We start from the raw sequence: 17,720 nt of genomic DNA, 5'->3' as shown, positions 1-17,720 counted from the left end.
GGTAGTATGGCAACTCTTCCCCCCCCTGATGCCATGTTGATGGTAGTATGGCAACTCTTCCCCCCCCCCTGATGCCATGTTGATGGTAGTATGGCAACTCTTCCCCCCCCCCTGATGCCATATTGATGGTAGTATGGCAACTCTTTCCCCCCCCCCTGATGCCATGTTGATGGTAGTATGGCAACTCTTCCCCCCCCTGATGCAATGTTGATGGTAGTATGGCAACACTGCCACTAATGTCATATTGGTGATATGGCAAATATTTTTCTCTGGAGTTGCCATAGTGTCACATGGCAACGGTAATTGTTATCACTCATGAACCGCTCACACAGGTTCCAGCAGCTCATGAACCACCTACACAGGTTCCAGCAGCCCATGAACCACCCACACAGGTTCTACCAGCCCATGAACCACCCACACAGGTTCTACCATCCCATGAACCACCTACACAGGTTCTACCAGCCCATGAACCACCTACACAGGTTCTACCAGCCCATGAACCACCTACACAGGTTCTACCAGCCCATGAACCATCCACACAGGTTCTACCAGCCCATGAACCACCTACACAGGTTCTACCAGCCCATGAACCACCTACACAGGTTCTACCAGCCCATGAACCACCTACACAGGTTCTACCAGCCCATGAACCACCTACACAGGTTCTACCAGCCCATGAACCACCCACACAGGTTCTAGCAGCCCATGAACCACCCACACAGGTTCTACCAGCCCATGAACCATCCACACAGGTTCTACCAGCCCATGAACCACCTACACAGGTTCTACCAGCCCATGAACCACCTACACAGGTTCTACCAGCCCATGAACCACCCACACAGGTTCTAGCAGCCCATGAACCACCCACACAGGTTCTACCAGCCCATGAACCATCCACACAGGTTCTACCAGCCCATGAACCACCCACACAGGTTCTACCAGCCCATGAACCACCCACACAGGTTCTACCAGCCCATGAACCACCCACACAGGTTCTACCAGCCCATGAACCACCCACACAGGTTCTACCAGCCCATGAACCACCCACACAGGTTCTACCAGCCCATGAACCACCCACACAGGTTCTACCAGCCCATGAACCACCCACACAGGTTCTAGCAGCCCATGAACCACCCACACAGGTTCTACCAGCCCATGAACCACCCACACAGGTTCTACCAGCCCATGAACCACCCACACAGGTTCTAGCAGCCCATGAACCACCTACACAGGTTCTACCAGCCCATGAACCACCCACACAGGTTCTACCAGCCCATGAACCACCTACACAGGTTCTACCAGCCCATGAACCACCCACACAGGTTCTACCAGCCCATGAACCACCCACACAGGTTCTACCAGCCCATGAACCACCCACACAGGTTCTACCAGCCCATGAACCACCTACACAGGTTCTACCAGCCCATGAACCACCCACACAGGTTCTACCAGCCCATGAACCACCCACACAGGTTCTACCAGCCCATGAACCACCCACACAGGTTCTACCAGCCCATGAACCACCCACACAGGTTCTACCAGCCCATGAACCACCCACACAGGTTCTACCAGCCCATGAACCCCCCACACAGGTTCTACCAGCCCATGAACCACCTACACAGGTTCTAGCAGCCCATGAACCACCTACACAGGTTCTAGCAGCCCATGAACCACCACACAGGTTCTAGCAGCCCATGAACCACCTACACAGGTTCTACCAGCCCATGAACCACCCACACAGGTTCTAGCAGCCCATGAACCACCCACACAGGTTCTAGCAGCCCATGAACCACCTACACAGGTTCTACCAGCCCATGAACCACCCACACAGGTTCTACCAGCCCATGAACCACCCACACAGGTTCTACGAGCCCATGAACCACCCACACAGGTTCCAGCAGCCCATGAACCACCCACACAGGTTCTACCAGCCCATGAACCACCCACACAGGTTCTAGCAGCCCATGAACCACCCACACAGGTTCTAGCAGCCCATGAACCACCTACACAGGTTCTACCAGCCCATGAACCACCCACACAGGTTCTACCAGCCCATGAACCACCCACACAGGTTCTACCAGCCCATGAACCACCCACACAGGTTCCAGCAGCCCATGAACCACCCACACAGGTTCTACCAGCCCATGAACCACCCACACAGGTTCTACCAGCCCATGAACCACCCACACAGGTTCTACCAGCCCATGAACCACCCACACAGGTTCTACCAGCCCATGAACCACCCACAAAACCCATCACTGCCGGACGCAGCCAATCTTCTGTTTAACTCTAATATCGCTTAATTCCCGAGAATTACATTTAATACACAAATTTCATAAGTAAAGATCTGGGAAAATGAGAATATTGCTTTTCTTTGGTAGAAGAGAAAAACAGTAGTACAATATCCCGTCTCTACCTCTGTCTCTCTCCCCCCCCCCCCCTGTCCTCCTCACTCCTACCCATCCCTCTCTCTCTCTCTCTCTCTCTCTCTCTCTCTCTCTCTCTCTCTCTCTCTCTCTCTCTCTCTCTCTCTCTCTCTCTCTCTCTCTCTCTCTCTGTCTCTCTCTCTCTCTCTCTCTCTCTCTCTCTCTCTCTCTCTGTCTCTCTCTCTCTCTCTCTCTCTCTCTCTCTCTCTCTCTCTCTCTCTCTCTCTCTCTCTCTCTCTCTCTCTCTCTCTCTCTCTCTCTCTCTCTCTCTCTCTCTCCCGTCCTCCTCCATCCCCCTCATCTATCCCCTCCCCGACCGGGCCGGCTAGGCCAAGCGGCTAGGCAACTTTCGCTTTTCTTACGCCTCTTAAAAGTCTATAATCATCTTCTTTAAACCCATCACCAAACAAGGCTATGTGTGTGTGTGTGTGTGTGTGTGTGTGTGTGTGTGTGTGTGTGTGTGTGTGTGTGTGTGTGTGTGTGTGTGTGTGTGTGTGTGTACTCGCCTAGTTGTGTTTGCGGGGGTTGAGCTCTGGCTCTTTGGTCCCGCCTCGTGTGTGTATGTGTGTGTGTGTACTCACCTAGTTGTACTCACCTAGTTGTGTTTGCGGGGGTTGAGCTCTGGCTCTTTGGTCCCGCCTCTCAACCGTCAATCAACAGGTGTACAGATTCATGAGCCTATCGGGCTCTGTCATATCTACACTTGAAACTGTGTATGGAGTCAGCCTCCACCACATCACTTCCAATGTGTGTGTGTGTGTGTGTGTGTGTGTGTGTGTGTGTGTGTGTGTGTGTGTGTGTGTGTGTGTGTGTGTGAGTGTGTGTGTACTCGCCTAGTTGTGTTTGCGGGGGTTGAACTCTGGCTCTTTGGTCCCGCCTCGTGTGTGTGTGTGTGTGTGTGTACTCACCTAGTTGTGTTTGCGGGGGTTGAGCTCTGGCTCTTTGGTCCCGCCTCGTGTGTGTATGTGTGTGTGTGTACTCAGCTAGATGTGGTTCCAGGGTCGATCCTCGGCTCTTAAGCCCCCGCCTTTCAACCAGTAGTAGTTGAAGTAGCTTAATGCAATAACGGTTCACTCACTTTTCTGATCCTACATGTGTCTCCCTGTGTTCCTTCTTTCTTCCTGTGTGGAGAGGTCTACATGAAATTGAAATTGAAACTGAAATAAGATTATTGAGGTAAAATACACACAAAGGGATGAGGTAGCTCAAGCTATTCTCACCCCGTTCAGTACATCGTGTTAATGCATACATAGACACACATCATAAACAATAAACATATTACCAAACATTCTGAGAGATAAACATATACATTTCCTCCTTTACACAAGTAAGGTCTTCATAGTCCCGGAACGGGCTGTGATGTATGTCTTTGGACCTTTCTTAGTTTTGTGTCATGTTTGTTCAGGTAGGGGTTCCATGCCGTGGCAGCATACTGGTACACCGCTGGGGTTGGGAAGGTATATCGCCGGGTTAGATCTTCCTTCTTCTCGCTGTCTACCTTTACGGTAAGGCGGGTGAGAGGATCTTGTGACCAGGTGTCGTGGCTTCCCTGTGTGTTAACACCTGACCAATCACTCACCTCGTAACTTACCTGCGGCTTCCGGAGGGAACCTTCCTCACCTCTAGTCATTAAGCGCTCATGGGGGTGTTACCTACCTTAACAACACACACACACACACACACACACACACACACACACACACACACACACACACACGTGTGTGTGTGTGTGTGCCCGATAGAGCCCGATAGGCTCAGGAATCTGTACACCTGTTGATTGACGGTTGAGAGGCGGGACCAAAGAGCCAGACCTCAACCCCCGCAAACACAACTAGGTGAGTACGTGCGTGTTCGTATGCGAGAAGCACCACGAAAATGTTAATTCCAGCTCAGAAAGAAAAAGGCTTTTCATTCAAAGACAGTCCCCGGTTCACGACGCACTCTGAGCCACACGCTAAATATAACTTAGAGTGGTCACCATGTTAAGCAATATTAAGGGTGAGAACAGAGACTGGTTGGGTGCTAGGCCCTCACAATGCTCCACCCAGCACGGGGACTGGCTGGGTGCTAGGCCCTCACAATGCTCCACCCAGCACAGGGACTGGCTGGGTGCTAGGCCCTCACAATGCTCCACCTAGCACGGGGACTGGCTGGGTGCTAGGCCCTCACAATGCCCCACCTAGCACGGGGACTGGCTGGGTGCTAGGCCCTCACAATGCTCCACCCAGCACGGGGACTGGCTGGGTGCTAGGCCCTCACAATGCTCCACCCAGCACGGGGACTGGCTGGGTGCTAGGCCCTCACAATGCTCCACCCAGCACGGGGACTGGCTGGGTGCTAGGCCCTCATAATGCTCCACCCAGCACGGGGACTGGCTGAGTGCTAGGCCCTCACAATGCTCCACCCAGCACGGGGACTGGCTGGGTGCTAGGCCCTCACAATGCTCCACCTAGCACGGGGACTGGCTGGGTGCTAGGCCCTCACAATGCTCCACCCAGCACGGGGACTGGCTGGGTGCTAGGCCCTCACAATGCTCCACCCAGCACGGGGACTGGCTGGGTGCTAGGCCCTCACAATGCTCCACCCAGCACGGGGACTGGCTGGGTGCTAGGCCCTCATAATGCTCCACCCAGCACGGGGACTGGCTGAGTGCTAGGCCCTCACAATGCTCCACCCAGCACGGGGACTGGCTGGGTGCTAGGCCCTCACAATGCTCCACCTAGCACGGGGACTGGCTGGGTGCTAGGCCCTCACAATGCTCCACCCAGCACGGGGACTGGCTGGGTGCTAGGCCTCACAATGCTCCACCTAGCACGGGGACTGGCTGGGTGCTAGGCCCTCACAATGCTCCACCCAGCACGGGGACTGGCTGGGTGCTAGGCCCTCACAATGCTCCACCCAGCACGGGGACTGGCTGGGTGCTAGGCCCTCACAATGCTCCACCCAGCACGGGGACTGGCTGGGTGCTAGGCCCTCACAATGCTCCACCCAGCATGGGGACTGGCTGGGTGCTAGGCCCTCACAATACTCCACCCAGCACGGGGACTGGCTGGGTGCTAGGCCCTCACAATACTCCACCCAGCACGGGGACTGGCTGGGTGCTAGGCCCTCACAATGCTCCACCCAGCACGGGGACTGGCTGGGTGCTAGGCCCTCACAATGCTCCACCCAGCACGGGGACTGGCTGAGTGCTAGGCCCTCACAATGCTCCACCCAGCACGGGGACTGGCTGAGTGCTAGGCCCTCACAATGCCCCACCTAGCACGGGGACTGGCTGGGTGCTAGGCCCTCACAATGCTCCACCCAGCACCCACACAACTACATCTCCAAGATACAAACTCAAATTATTAAGCTACGTAAAAAAAGTAGAAGAAAATATTCCCTCAGTCTACCTCGACCAAGTGAACTGCCTGAAAGTTAAAAGGAAGCTTTAGCTTTAGAAACTTCATTTGTATCAACTTATGCAAATCGTTACAGTTCTGGCTGGACAAGTATTCGTTTGCCTTGTTCGGGTTGACTGTAGACACAGTAGTCGCTTCTGTATATATTTATTAAGTGAGGCAAACAGGTGTATAACTGGCCAGCCGAGGTCCACCTACCCTGGGTCTGTCGAGAGAACTGAGGCTGCTGGGAGCATGGCTGATGCTCCTCTGTCTGGCATGACGTCAGAGGCCTACTTGCCTGTGATTGGTTATATTCCAACTGACATAGAATTTGAGTATAACACAAGTACCTTTTGTAGAATGGACGTAAATTCACTTAAATGTGGACAGAGAAGTGAATCCCAAGAACTAGAAACGTTCCTTATGAAGAGAGACTGAAAGAACTAGACTTACATATTCGTGAAAGACATATTCAACACAAAATAGAACACGAAACACTAGATATAAATTGGATAATGCTCAAAGAGATCACATTAACGTGGGGATTCGAACCTGCATTCTGGGTACTCATAGTGCACGTTTGAATGCTCCTCGTGGCTCCAACTGTTTTTTTCATCAATAGGATAAGTCTGTAGAGTCAGGAAAGACCTGGGTAAATACTGGTTTGACAGGAGCGTTGTTGATTTATGGAACAACTTATCGGATAACATGATAGACGTGGGAGTCCTGGATTGTTTCAAGCGTAGGTTAGACATATATATATGCATGAGTTTGGGTGGATATATTTGGGTTTGGGTGAGCTGCCTCGTATGGGCCAATAGACCTACGTTTTCCTTAAGTCTAATGTTCATGAACAAATCCACAAGGGCCGTGACGAGGATTCGAACCTGAGTCCGGGAGCATCCCAGACACTGCCTTAATCGACTGAGCTACGACAGGTTCGAATCCTGTTCGATGCTCCCGGACGCAGGTTCGAATCCTCGCCACGGCCCTTGTGGATTTGTTCATTTGATGCATCACGTTAGTGTGATCTCTGTGTGTGTCTAATGTTCATATGTTGTTCAGTAACAAGAGTTTCCTAGAGGTTTCTAACATTTTCTGCGTCCATTCTCCTGTTATTCCCCGAACGTTCTCACTTGGTGTTCTTCAGTGGAGTTCTTGAAGAACACATGTGTCTGGCAAGGCTTGGTCTCACAAGGGCGGACGGTCATATTTTTGCTCCTTTTGTTACTTAAATCTCAGACCAGTGTGGGGGATGGGAGGGGGGAGGGGGAAGTGGAGGCTGTGGGGCAGGGGGGCAGAGGAAGGAGGGGGGAAGGGAGAAGAGATTAAGGAGTGGAGGGAAAGACAAGGAATCCGCATGTGTGTGTATGAAGGAGAGGTGTGGAGACAGAGAGAGAGAGAGAGAGAGTGGAGGGAGGAAGGATTAATAAGATGGTATTAACCAACCTACCAGTGATTACACTCCATCAATACGCATGTATAGTAAATACAGCTCTTGCATCTGGACTATTCCCCACATACTTCAAGAATGCCACAATAAGATTAATCCCCTAGCCAGGTAAACCCCCAACCCAAACTGAAAATTACAGGCCAATTTCCCTCCTCGAAGTACCAGGCAAATTATTCGAAAAAATAATCAGAGACTTGTGAAGTACATGGAGGAGGAAGGGAAGTATAACACCAGGCAGCATGGGTTTAGAAACCGCAGAGGGGCCCATACAGCTATAGCCCTGATCTACCAGCATATAGCCAACGCAGTGTAGAAAAAAGATCAGTGTAATATAGTGCTTAGAGACGTTTCGAAAACCTTCGACAAAGTGTGACACACAGGCCTAAAATATAAGATATCTGAACTAGGGCTTCTTGAGAGATTTACTGCTACTCTCTGCAGCTTTATAGACAATAGAACTGCTAGGCTTAATATTGGCAGCTACTTGGGTGACGTAATAGAACTGAAAAGTGGAGTACCACAAGGAAGCTGCCTCTCCCCCACTCTATTCAACATATATACAGCTGACCTGCCCCAACCCCAACATGGAGAATACATCACATATGCTGGCTATGTCAGCGTATGTGACCGGCCGGCCGGCCGAGCGGACAGCACGCTGGACTTCTGATCCTGTGGTCCCAGGTTCGATCCCGGACGCCGGCGAGAAACAATGGGCAGAGTTTTATTTCACCCTATGCCCCTATTACCTAGCAGTAAAATAGGTACCTGGGTGTTAGTCAGCTGTCACGGGCTGCTTCCTGGGGGTGGAGGCCTGATCGAGGACCGGGCCGCAGGGACACTAAAGCCCCGAAATCATCTCAAGATAACTCAAGATAGGCTATTTCTGCCCTCCTTAGAAACAGTTGCCTGTGGCTCCTGTCTCATTCCTCTGTGAGCTGTTGTTGTTTTTGGATTCAGCTACTGGAAACAGAAAGTTCCAAGTAGCACGGGCTATGGTGATCCCCTGGTCCTCGGTGGGAGACGTCAGGTCACAGACAAGGGTCGCCGGGTCCTGTGTATCAAGTGTCAAATGACCCTGGAGAAACTCCCAACATTCTGGTGTCATTTTTCCTGCCATAATTTAATTCGGCTACATATATTGTCAGTGTTGCTAGCTTTGTTCTCAGCTTCGTTAGCGTGAAGGCTTCGTTAGCGTGAAGCCTTTGTTAGCGTGAAGCCTTCGTTAGCGTGAAGCCTTCGTTAGCGTGAAGCCTTCGTTAGCGTGAAGCCTTCGTTAGCGTGAAGCCTTTGTTAGCGTGAAGCCTTCGTTAGCATGAAGCCTTTGTTAGCGTGAAGCCTTTGTTAGCGTGAAGCCTTTATTAGCGTGAAGCCTTTGTTAGCGCGAAGCCTTTGTTAGCGTGAAGCCTTTATTAGCGTGATGCCTTTGTTAGCGTGAAGCCTTCGTTAGCGTGAAGCCTTTGTTAGCGTGAAGCCTTCGTTAGCGTGAAGCCTTTGTTAGCGTGAAGCCTTTGTTAGCGTGAAGCCTTTGTTAGCGTGAAGCCTTTATTAGCGTGAAGCCTTTGTTAGCGTGAAGCCTTTGTTAGCGTGAAGCCTTTATTAGCGTGAAGCCTTTGTTAGCGTGAAGCCTTTATTAGCGTGAAGCCTTTGTTAGCGTGAAGCCTTTATTAGCGTGAAGCCTTCGTTAGATATGAACTTCTATATTTATTTTACAATATATGTTCATTAAATTTCTCCTATTATCAATAATATACACTTACTGTTATTGTGGCAGCTTATACACCGGGCATGTGGTCTCGTGCACTGGCCCGTGGTCGACGACCGGGCCGCGGGGACACTAAGCCCCGGAAGCACCTCAAGGTAACCTCAAGGTGGTGTCTCCACTGTGGTGGTGGACCTCTCCACTCCGGGGAGGTGGAGAGTGGGCGAGAGTCAGTGAGAGAAAGTTGGAAGAGGGAAGAGGGAGAGAGATCGGAAAGAGGGAGAGGAGAGAGAGAGAGAGAGAGAGAGAGAGAGAGAGAGAGAGAGAGAGAGAGAGAGAGAGAGAGAGAGAGAGAGAGAGAGAGAGAGAGGGGGGGGACAGAGGGAAGAGGGTGATAGAGGGAGTGGTAGTTTCGTTCTTATCTCACAATATAAAGGAGTTTTACATCGTGTGTCAAGCGGTGCCGGAGAGGCGTGAGGCCTCCTGGAGGGGTGAGAGAAGGGCTTGGGGTCCCCATAGGTGTGAGAGAAGGGCTTGGGGTCCTCATAGGGGTGAGAGAAGGGCTTGGGGTCCTCATAGGGGTGAGAGAAGGGCTTGGGGTCCTCATAGGGGTGAGAGAAGGGCTTGGAGTCCTCATAGGGGTGAGAGAAGGGCTTGGGGTCCTCATAGGGGTGAGAGAAGGGCTTGGGGTCCTCATAGGGGTGAGAGAAGGGCTTCGGGTCCTCATAGGGGTGAGAGAAGGGCTTGGGGTCCTCATAGGGGTGAGAGAAGGGCTTGGAGTCCTCATAGGGGTGAGAGAAGGGCTTGGAGTCCTCATAGGGGTGAGAGAAGGGCTTGGAGTCCTCATAGGGGTGAGAGAAGGGCTTGGGGTCCTCATAGGAGTGAGGGAAGGGATGTGAGTCCTACAGGTTGTATGGGAAAAGAGTGTGAGTCGCGGAGGGGTAAGGGAGTAATGAAATATTCCTGAATTGGTGAGGAAGAGAGGGCACCTTCTTAGAGGGCTGAAGGAGGGAGGAAGGGAGTCTTCCTGAAGGGCTGAGGGAGTAATGGTATACTCCTAGAGAGAGAGAGGGAGGGGGGGGTGAGGGAGTCCTTGTGGAGGGGGGAGGGGCGTCTAGGGCTCGTCTGTGGAAGATATTAGGAAGAACAGAGCCACGTTGTGGCTTGCCAACTTACCCTGATATGTGATCCTGCCCTTGGCCGCCCCCTGGGGCACCGTGACCCGGAGTGAGGCTGGCACAGTATGTGTGCGGGTCACCATGGCACCTTCGTGTTGTTGTTGTTTTAGATTCAGCTACTGCCAACACAATGTTGCAAGTAGCACGGACTATGGTGAGCCCGTAGTGGACTTACCTGGCACAGGAGCGGGACAAGTAGCACGGGCTATGGTGAGCCCGTAGTGGACTTACCTGGCACAGGAGTGGGGGCAAGTAGCACGGGCTATGGTGAGCCCGTAGTGGACTTACCTGGCACAGGAGCGGGGCAAGTAGCACGGGCTATGGTGAGCCCGTAGTGGACTTCCCTGGCACAGGAGCGGGGCAAGTAGCACGGGCTATGGTGAGCCCGTAGTGGACTTACCTGGCACAGGAGTGGGGGCAAGTAGCACGGGCTATGGTGAACCCGTAGTGGACTTACCTGGCACAGGAGCGGGGCAAGTAGCACGGACTATGGTGAACCCGTAGTGGACTTACCAGGCACAGGAGTGGGGGGCAAGTAGCACGGACTATGGTGAGCCCGTAGTGGACTTACCTGGCACAGGAGCGGGGCAAGCAGCACGGACTATGGTGAGCCCGTAGTGGACTTACCCGCCACAGGAGCGGGGCAAGTAGCACGGGCTATGGTGAGCCCGTAGTGGACTTACCTGGCAATGGAGCGGGGCAAGTAGCACGGGCTATGGTGAGCCCGTAGTGGACTTACCTGGCACAGGAGCGGGGCAAGTAGCACGGGCTATGGTGAGCCCGTAGTGGACTTACCTGGCACAGGAGCGGGGCAAGTAGCTCGGGCTATGGTGAGCCCGTAGTGGACTTACCTGGCACAGGAGCGGGGCAAGTAGCACGGGCTATGGTGAGCCCGTAGTGGACTTACCTGGCACAGGAGCGGGGCAAGTAGCTCGGGCTATGGTGAGCCCGTAGTGGACTTACCTGGCACAGGAGCGGGGCAAGTAGCACGGGCTATGGTGAGCCCGTAGTGGACTTACCTGGCACAGGAGCGGGGCTGTAACTTGACCATGGAGCCACTATACTCACCTAGATAAGTTTCCACCATCATCTCTCTTGTTTCACCTCTCTTCCAGTGACGTGAGGCTTAATGCCTGTGAGTCTTTCCTCGTAGATCAGTCCTCTCACCTCTGGGACTAGTCTGCTGGCATACATCTGAACTTTCTCCAGCTTCGTCTTGTGTTGAACGAGATAAGAACTTTACTCTGGTGCCGCGTATTCCAGAATTGGTCTGATAAGATTCTGAGCGGCCTCTTCCACCGGGTCCGGCTATGTGCCACATGGCCGGACACGGTGCCACATGGCCGGACACGGTGCCACATGGCCGGACACGGTGCCACATGGCCGGACACGGTGCCACATGGCCGGACACGGTGCCACATGGCCGGACACGGTGCCACATGGCCGGACACGGTGCCACATGGCCGGACACGGTGCCACATGGCCGGACACGGTGCCACATGGCCGGACACGGTGCCACATGGCCGGACACGGTGCCACATGGCCGGACACGGTGCCACATGGCCGGACACGGTGCCACACGGCCGGACACGGTGCCACATGGCCGGACACGGTGCCACATGGCCGGACAAGTTACCACATGGAAGAGGCCGCTCAAAAATCTTATCAGACCATGGCCGGTCGGCCGAGCGGACAGCACGCTGGACTTGTGATCCTGTGGTCCTGGGTTCGATCCCAGGCGCCGGCGAGAAACAATGGGCAGAGTTTCTTTCACCCCATGCCCCTGTTACCTAGCAGTAAAATAGGTACCTGGGTTTAGTCAGCTGTCACGGGCTGCTTCCTGGGGGTGGAGGCCTGGTCGAGGACCGGGCCGCGGGGACACTAAAAAGCCCCGAAATCATCTCAAGATAACCTCAAGATAACCAATTCTGGAGTCCTTATCTCGTTCATCACAAGACGAAGCCACGGCTTCACGCCCTGTACTCACCTATTTGTGCTAGTGAGGGTTGAGCTCTGGCTCTTTGGTCCCGCCTCTCAACTGTGTGTGTACTCACCTAGTTGTGCTTGCGGGGGTTGAGCTCTGGCTCTTTGGTCCCGCCTCTCAACTGGTCAATCAACTGTGTGTGTGTGTGTGTGTGCGCGTGTGTGTGTGTGTGTGTGTGTGTGTGTGTGTGTGTGTGTGTGTGTGTGTGTGTGTGTGTGTGTGTGTGTGTGTGTGCGTGTGTGTGCGTGTGTGCGTGTGCACAAGGGTGCCTCACACACACTCACTAGAGCAGCTCTCAGAGTACCGTCTTGTGGTCTCCTGGGAGAGGGTAGTGTGGTAGGCATCGCTAACTACGGGTGTATCCTTCCAGATCCTCCTGGCGGGGCGGGTGTGGCCTGCGGGTGTGGCCTGCGGGTGTGGCCTGCGGGTGTGGCCTGCGGGTGTGGGCTGCGGGTGTAGACGGTCGGTAGTTAACAATGTTAATACTGACCAAGGCAGATAGCGGATGATGTACTCACCTAGATGTGCATAGGAGGTTGAGCCACAGCTCCCTAACCCCGCCTTTCTCCCTCCCCCCCTCTCCTGGTACAGTGTGTGTGTGTGTGTGTGTGTGTGATAATGACTTGGAAGTTGTTATAATGACTGGACGCTCTTGTGTTGACTATGGTAAACCCCCCCACTCCCCCCCCCCCCACCCTAACTACCCCCCCTACCCCTAACTACCCCTCCCCCCCCCACGAGAAAAAACCTAGTGAAGGGATAATGTATTCAGTGTAATGAGAAGGTTTGCTTAATGTCTGGACCAGATGGTGTGTGGGAGTGCCAGGGAGAGCCATGTGTGTGTGGGAGTGCCAGGGAGAGCCATGTGTGTGTGGGAGTGCCAGGGAGAGCCATGTGTGTGTGGGAGTGCCAGGGGGAGCCATGTGTGTGTGTGGGAGTGCCAGGGGAGCCATGTGTGTGTGTGGGAGTGCCAGGGGGACCCATGTGTGTGTGGGAGTGCCAGGGGAGCCATGTGTGTGTGGGAGTGCCAGGGGAGCCATGTGTGTGTGGGAGTGCCAGGGGGAGCCATGTGTGTGTGTGGGAGTGCCAGGGGAGCCATGTGTGTGTGTGGGAGTGCCAGGGGAGCCATGTGTGTGGTGGGAGTGCCAGGGGAGCCATGTGTGTGGTGGGAGTGTCAGGGAGAGCCATGTGTGTGTGGGAGTGCCAGGGAGAGCCATGCGTGTGTGTGGGAGTGCCAGGGAGAGCCATGTGTGTGTGGGAGTATCAGGGGTAGCCATGTGTGTATGGGAGTGCCAGGGGGAGCCATGTGTGTATATACATCATTGCTGTACTGTCTACATCGACCAGTGTACAGAGAGGGGCGTGGAGCCAGGACACTTAAGATCCACTATAAGCCTCAGGCTCCTCCAAAGGTCACTCAGGTGTCCAAAATGGCCACCATTGACGCGGACAGAGAGGAGTGCCACCAGGAGAGGTGTGGCCCCGTTCAAAGATACCTGGCACTCATCAGTTTCCTATCTTATAGGTCATTTATGTACTGCATACTCCTTATGTACTGCTTATGTACTTTGGTTAAGAGCCTATGTACACTTTACTGTAGGTGTCGCCAGCGTAAGTGCAATTTCAAGAGGAAATTAAAATTAAATTTTGCCCCCGAGGGGCGAATTTATTGGGCAGCGCCACTCATCCTGTGAGTGGACACACCGCCATAGTGACAGTATTGGGCAGCGTCACTCATCCTGTGAGTGGACACACCGCCATAATGACAGTATTGGGCAGCGCCACTCATCCTGTGAGTGGACACACCGCCATAGTGACAGTATTGGGCAGCGCCACTCATCCTGTGAGTGGACACACCGCCATAATGACAGTATTGGGCAGCGCCACTCATCCTGTGAGTGGACACACCGCCATAGTGACAGTATTGGGCAGCGCCACTCATCCTGTGAGTGGACACACCGCCATAGTGACAGTATTGGGCAGCGTCACTCATCCTGTGAGTGGACACACCGCCATAGTGACAGTATTGGGCAGCGCCACTCATCCTGTGAGTGGACACACCGCCATAGTGACAGTATTGGGCAGCGCCACTCATCCTGTGAGTGGACACACCGCCATAGTGACAGTATTGGGCAGCGCCACTCATCCTGTGAGTGGACACACCGCCATAGTGACAGTATTGGGCAGCGCCACTCATCCTGTGAGTGGACACACCGCCATAGTGACAGTATTGGGCAGCGCCACTCATCCTGTGAGTGGACACACCGCCATAGTGACAGTATTGGGCAGCGCCACTCATCCTGTGAGTGGACACACCGCCATAGTGACAGTATTGGGCAGCGCCACTCATCCTGTGAGTGGACACACCGCCATAGTGACAGTATTGGGCAGCGCCACTCATCCTGTGAGTGGACACACCGCCATAGTGACAGTATTGGGCAGCGTCACCCATCCTGTGAGTGGACACACTGCCATAGTGACAGTATTGGGCAGCGTCACCCATCCTGTGAGTGGACACACCGCCATAGTGACAGTATTGGGCAGCGTCACCCATCCTGTGAGTGGACCCACCGCCATAGTGACAGTATTGGGCAGCGTCACCCATCCTGTGAGTGGACCCACCGCCATAGTGACAGTATTGGGCAGCGTCACCCATCCTGTGAGTGGACACACCGCCATAGTGACAGTATTGGGCAGCGCCACTCATCCTGTGAGTGGACACACCGCCATAGTGACAGTATTGGGCAGCGCCACTCATCCTGTGAGTGGACACACCGCCATAGTGACAGTATTGGGCAGCGTCACTCATCCTGTGAGTGGACACACCGCCATAGTGACAGTATTGGGCAGCGCCACTCATCCTGTGAGTGGACACACCGCCATAGTGACAGTATTGGGCAGCGCCACTCATCCTGTGAGTGGACACACCGCCATAGTGACAGTATTGGGCAGCGTCACTCATCTTGTGAGTGGACACACCGCCATAGTGACAGTATTGGGCAGCGCCACTCATCCTGTGAGTGGACACACCGCCATAGTGACAGTATTGGGCAGCGTCACTCATCTTGTGAGTGGACACACCGCCATAGTGTACTTAGCAGTCCTCGTTTGTGGCATAATAGGGCTATTTAAGTGTGTGTGTGTCTGATACAAGTATCGTGGCACCGCTGGAGGCACTGTGGCCCTGCCCTTGTGTGGCCGTGATGCCCGTGTCAGCTGGCACCATCACAAAAACACACGTTTAGCGCCATGGCAAAAACTGGTTGCCGTCAGTGGTGAGAATGTCGCCACACAAATGATTTTCACTCACTGTGATTGTGGACTATAGCTCCAGGGTGGAGAGTGTTCTCTTCCTCCTCCTGCTCTTCCTCCTCCTGCTCCTTCTCTTCCTCCTCCTCTTTCCCTCCTCCTCCTCTACATCTAGCCACTTGATTCGCTGCACTCTTGATATATCGATGATTAAATCAAGAGGCCGGAGTGGAGGCACGCAGACGCACACGCCTCAGTACGCACATGTACGCCACATACGTACACGTGTACGCCACATACGCACACGTGTAGGCCACATACGCACAGCTTGCCACACTCCCCCATAGTGTACGCCGCGGGTACCCCAGATGCACAGCACACAGGCAGGCACAGCACATGCGCACAGACTAGCACACAGATGAGCCAATTAAGCACCATCAGAAAAGCTTCCTCGGGAGCCCGGCTGGTTAGTGTGTGTGTGTGTGTGTGAGTGTGTGTGTGTGTGTGTGTGTGTGTGTGTGTGTGTGTGTGTGTGTGTGTGTGTGTGTGTGTGTGTGTGTGTGTGTGTGTGTGTGTGTGTGGACTCACCTAGTTGTGTCTACAGGATCGAGCATTGACTCTTGGATCCCGCCTTTCGAGCCATCGGTTGTTTACAGCAATGACTCCTGTCCCATTTCTCTATCATATCTAGTCTTAAAATTATGAATAGAGTTTGCTTCCACAACCTGTTCCTTAAGTGCATTCCATTTTTCCACTACTCTCACGCTAAAAGAATACTTCCTAACATCTCTGTGACTCATCTGAGTTTCCAGTTTCCACCCATGTCCCCTCGTTCTGTTATTATTCCGTGTGAACATTTTATCTGTCTCCACTTTGTCAATTCCCTTGAGTATTTTATATGTTCCTATCATATCTCTTCTCTCCCTTCTTTTTTCTAGTGTCGTAAGGTTCAGTTCTTTCAGGCGCTCTTCATATCCCTTCCCTCGTAACTCTGGGACAAGCCTCGTCGCAAATTTCTGAACCTTTTCCAGTTTCCTTATGTGTTTCTTCAGGTGGGGACTCCATGATGGCGCGGCATACTCTAAGACTGGCCTCACGTAGGCAGTGTAAAGTGCCCTATAAACCTCCTCACTTAGGTTTCTGAATGATGTTCTAACTTTTGCCAGTGTAGAGTACGCTGCTGTCGTTATCCTATTTATATGTGCCTCAGGAGTTAGATTAGGTGTTACGTCCATTCCCAGGTCTCTTTCGCGCGTCGTCACAGGTAGGCAGTTCCCCTTCATTGTGTACTGTCTCTTTGGCCGCCTATCACCTGATCCCATTTCCATAACTTTACATTTACTGGTATTTAACTCCAGTAGCTATTTCCCTGACCATCTCTGCAACCTGTCTAAGTCCTCTTGGAGGATCCTACAATTCTCATCTGTCACAACTCTTCTCATTAATTTTGCGTCATCCGCAAACATTGACATATATGATTCCACTCCTGTAAACATATCATTTACACACCTGGTAAGGCTGTTAACACTCCCATACAAAGAGTGGAGTTAACTAACGATATGAGCGTAGTTAAGCAGTTAGTACTGAGCGTAAATTGGTTCTTAGAAGATAATTATTCCCATAACGTAGTGTTAATAAGTTCACTAGAAATATAAATATTACCTCGCAACGTTGCCGTACTGCTGTTATGGTTGGTGGAGATGTGGCACATTGTCTCTCAAAACCACAGTGCCAAACTCGCTAATTTAACCCTTGTATCCTCGGTAAAATGTAACTATTTTCTTGTTTACACATCTCTTTAATCCAGTATTTTTTTATATAATGAAGCTGTTTATGTTGCTGGAGCCAGTGGTTGGCATTCAGTATCTTTTTGTGTGTGTGTGTCAAGTGTATAATGAATCAAGCTGTGTATACACAACTTGATGGGCCTGGGAAAGTAACGTATGCACTGGGTTGTATTGATGTGGTCTGTGTATGATTATACTTAGGTCTTAAGAGTATGTGATTAATTTGATTGTAGCTGTATGTTTACTGGTGTATTTTGTAGAAGATTGTAGAGATTGTCTTGCTAGTTGAAGTGATGCTTGAGGGCTTTAAGATGAAGATCATTGTAGCATCACTTGCTCTGTCACAGCATCCTAAAGTAACCATCCCAGCATCCTGAAGTAACCATCCCAGCATGCTGAAGTAACCATCCCAGCATCCTGAAGTAACCATCCCAGCATCCTGAAGTAACCATCCCAGCATCCTGAAGTAACCATCCCAGCATGCTGCAGTAACCATCCCAGCATCCTGAAGTAACCATCCCAGCATCCTGAAGTAACCATCCCAGCATCCTGAAGTAACCA

At 52.6% G+C, this 17,720-nt stretch overlaps 1 protein-coding gene across 1 annotated transcript; it reads left to right on the top strand.

The window, feature by feature from the left end:
* Positions 1–290: 290 nt before the first annotated feature.
* Positions 291–1,688, top strand: LOC138358077 (uncharacterized). Its single transcript, XM_069315551.1, has one exon. It carries the CDS (start codon positions 291–293, stop codon positions 1,686–1,688), a length of 1,398 nt encoding a protein of 465 aa, XP_069171652.1.
* Positions 1,689–17,720: the final 16,032 nt, after the last annotated feature.

Source organism: Procambarus clarkii, chromosome 81 (assembly GCF_040958095.1).
Source record: "Procambarus clarkii isolate CNS0578487 chromosome 81, FALCON_Pclarkii_2.0, whole genome shotgun sequence".
Lineage (NCBI taxonomy): Eukaryota > Metazoa > Arthropoda > Malacostraca > Decapoda > Cambaridae > Procambarus > Procambarus clarkii.
The sequence above is the reverse complement of the archived record's forward strand: the minus strand, read 5'-3'. Positions and strand labels throughout refer to the sequence as shown.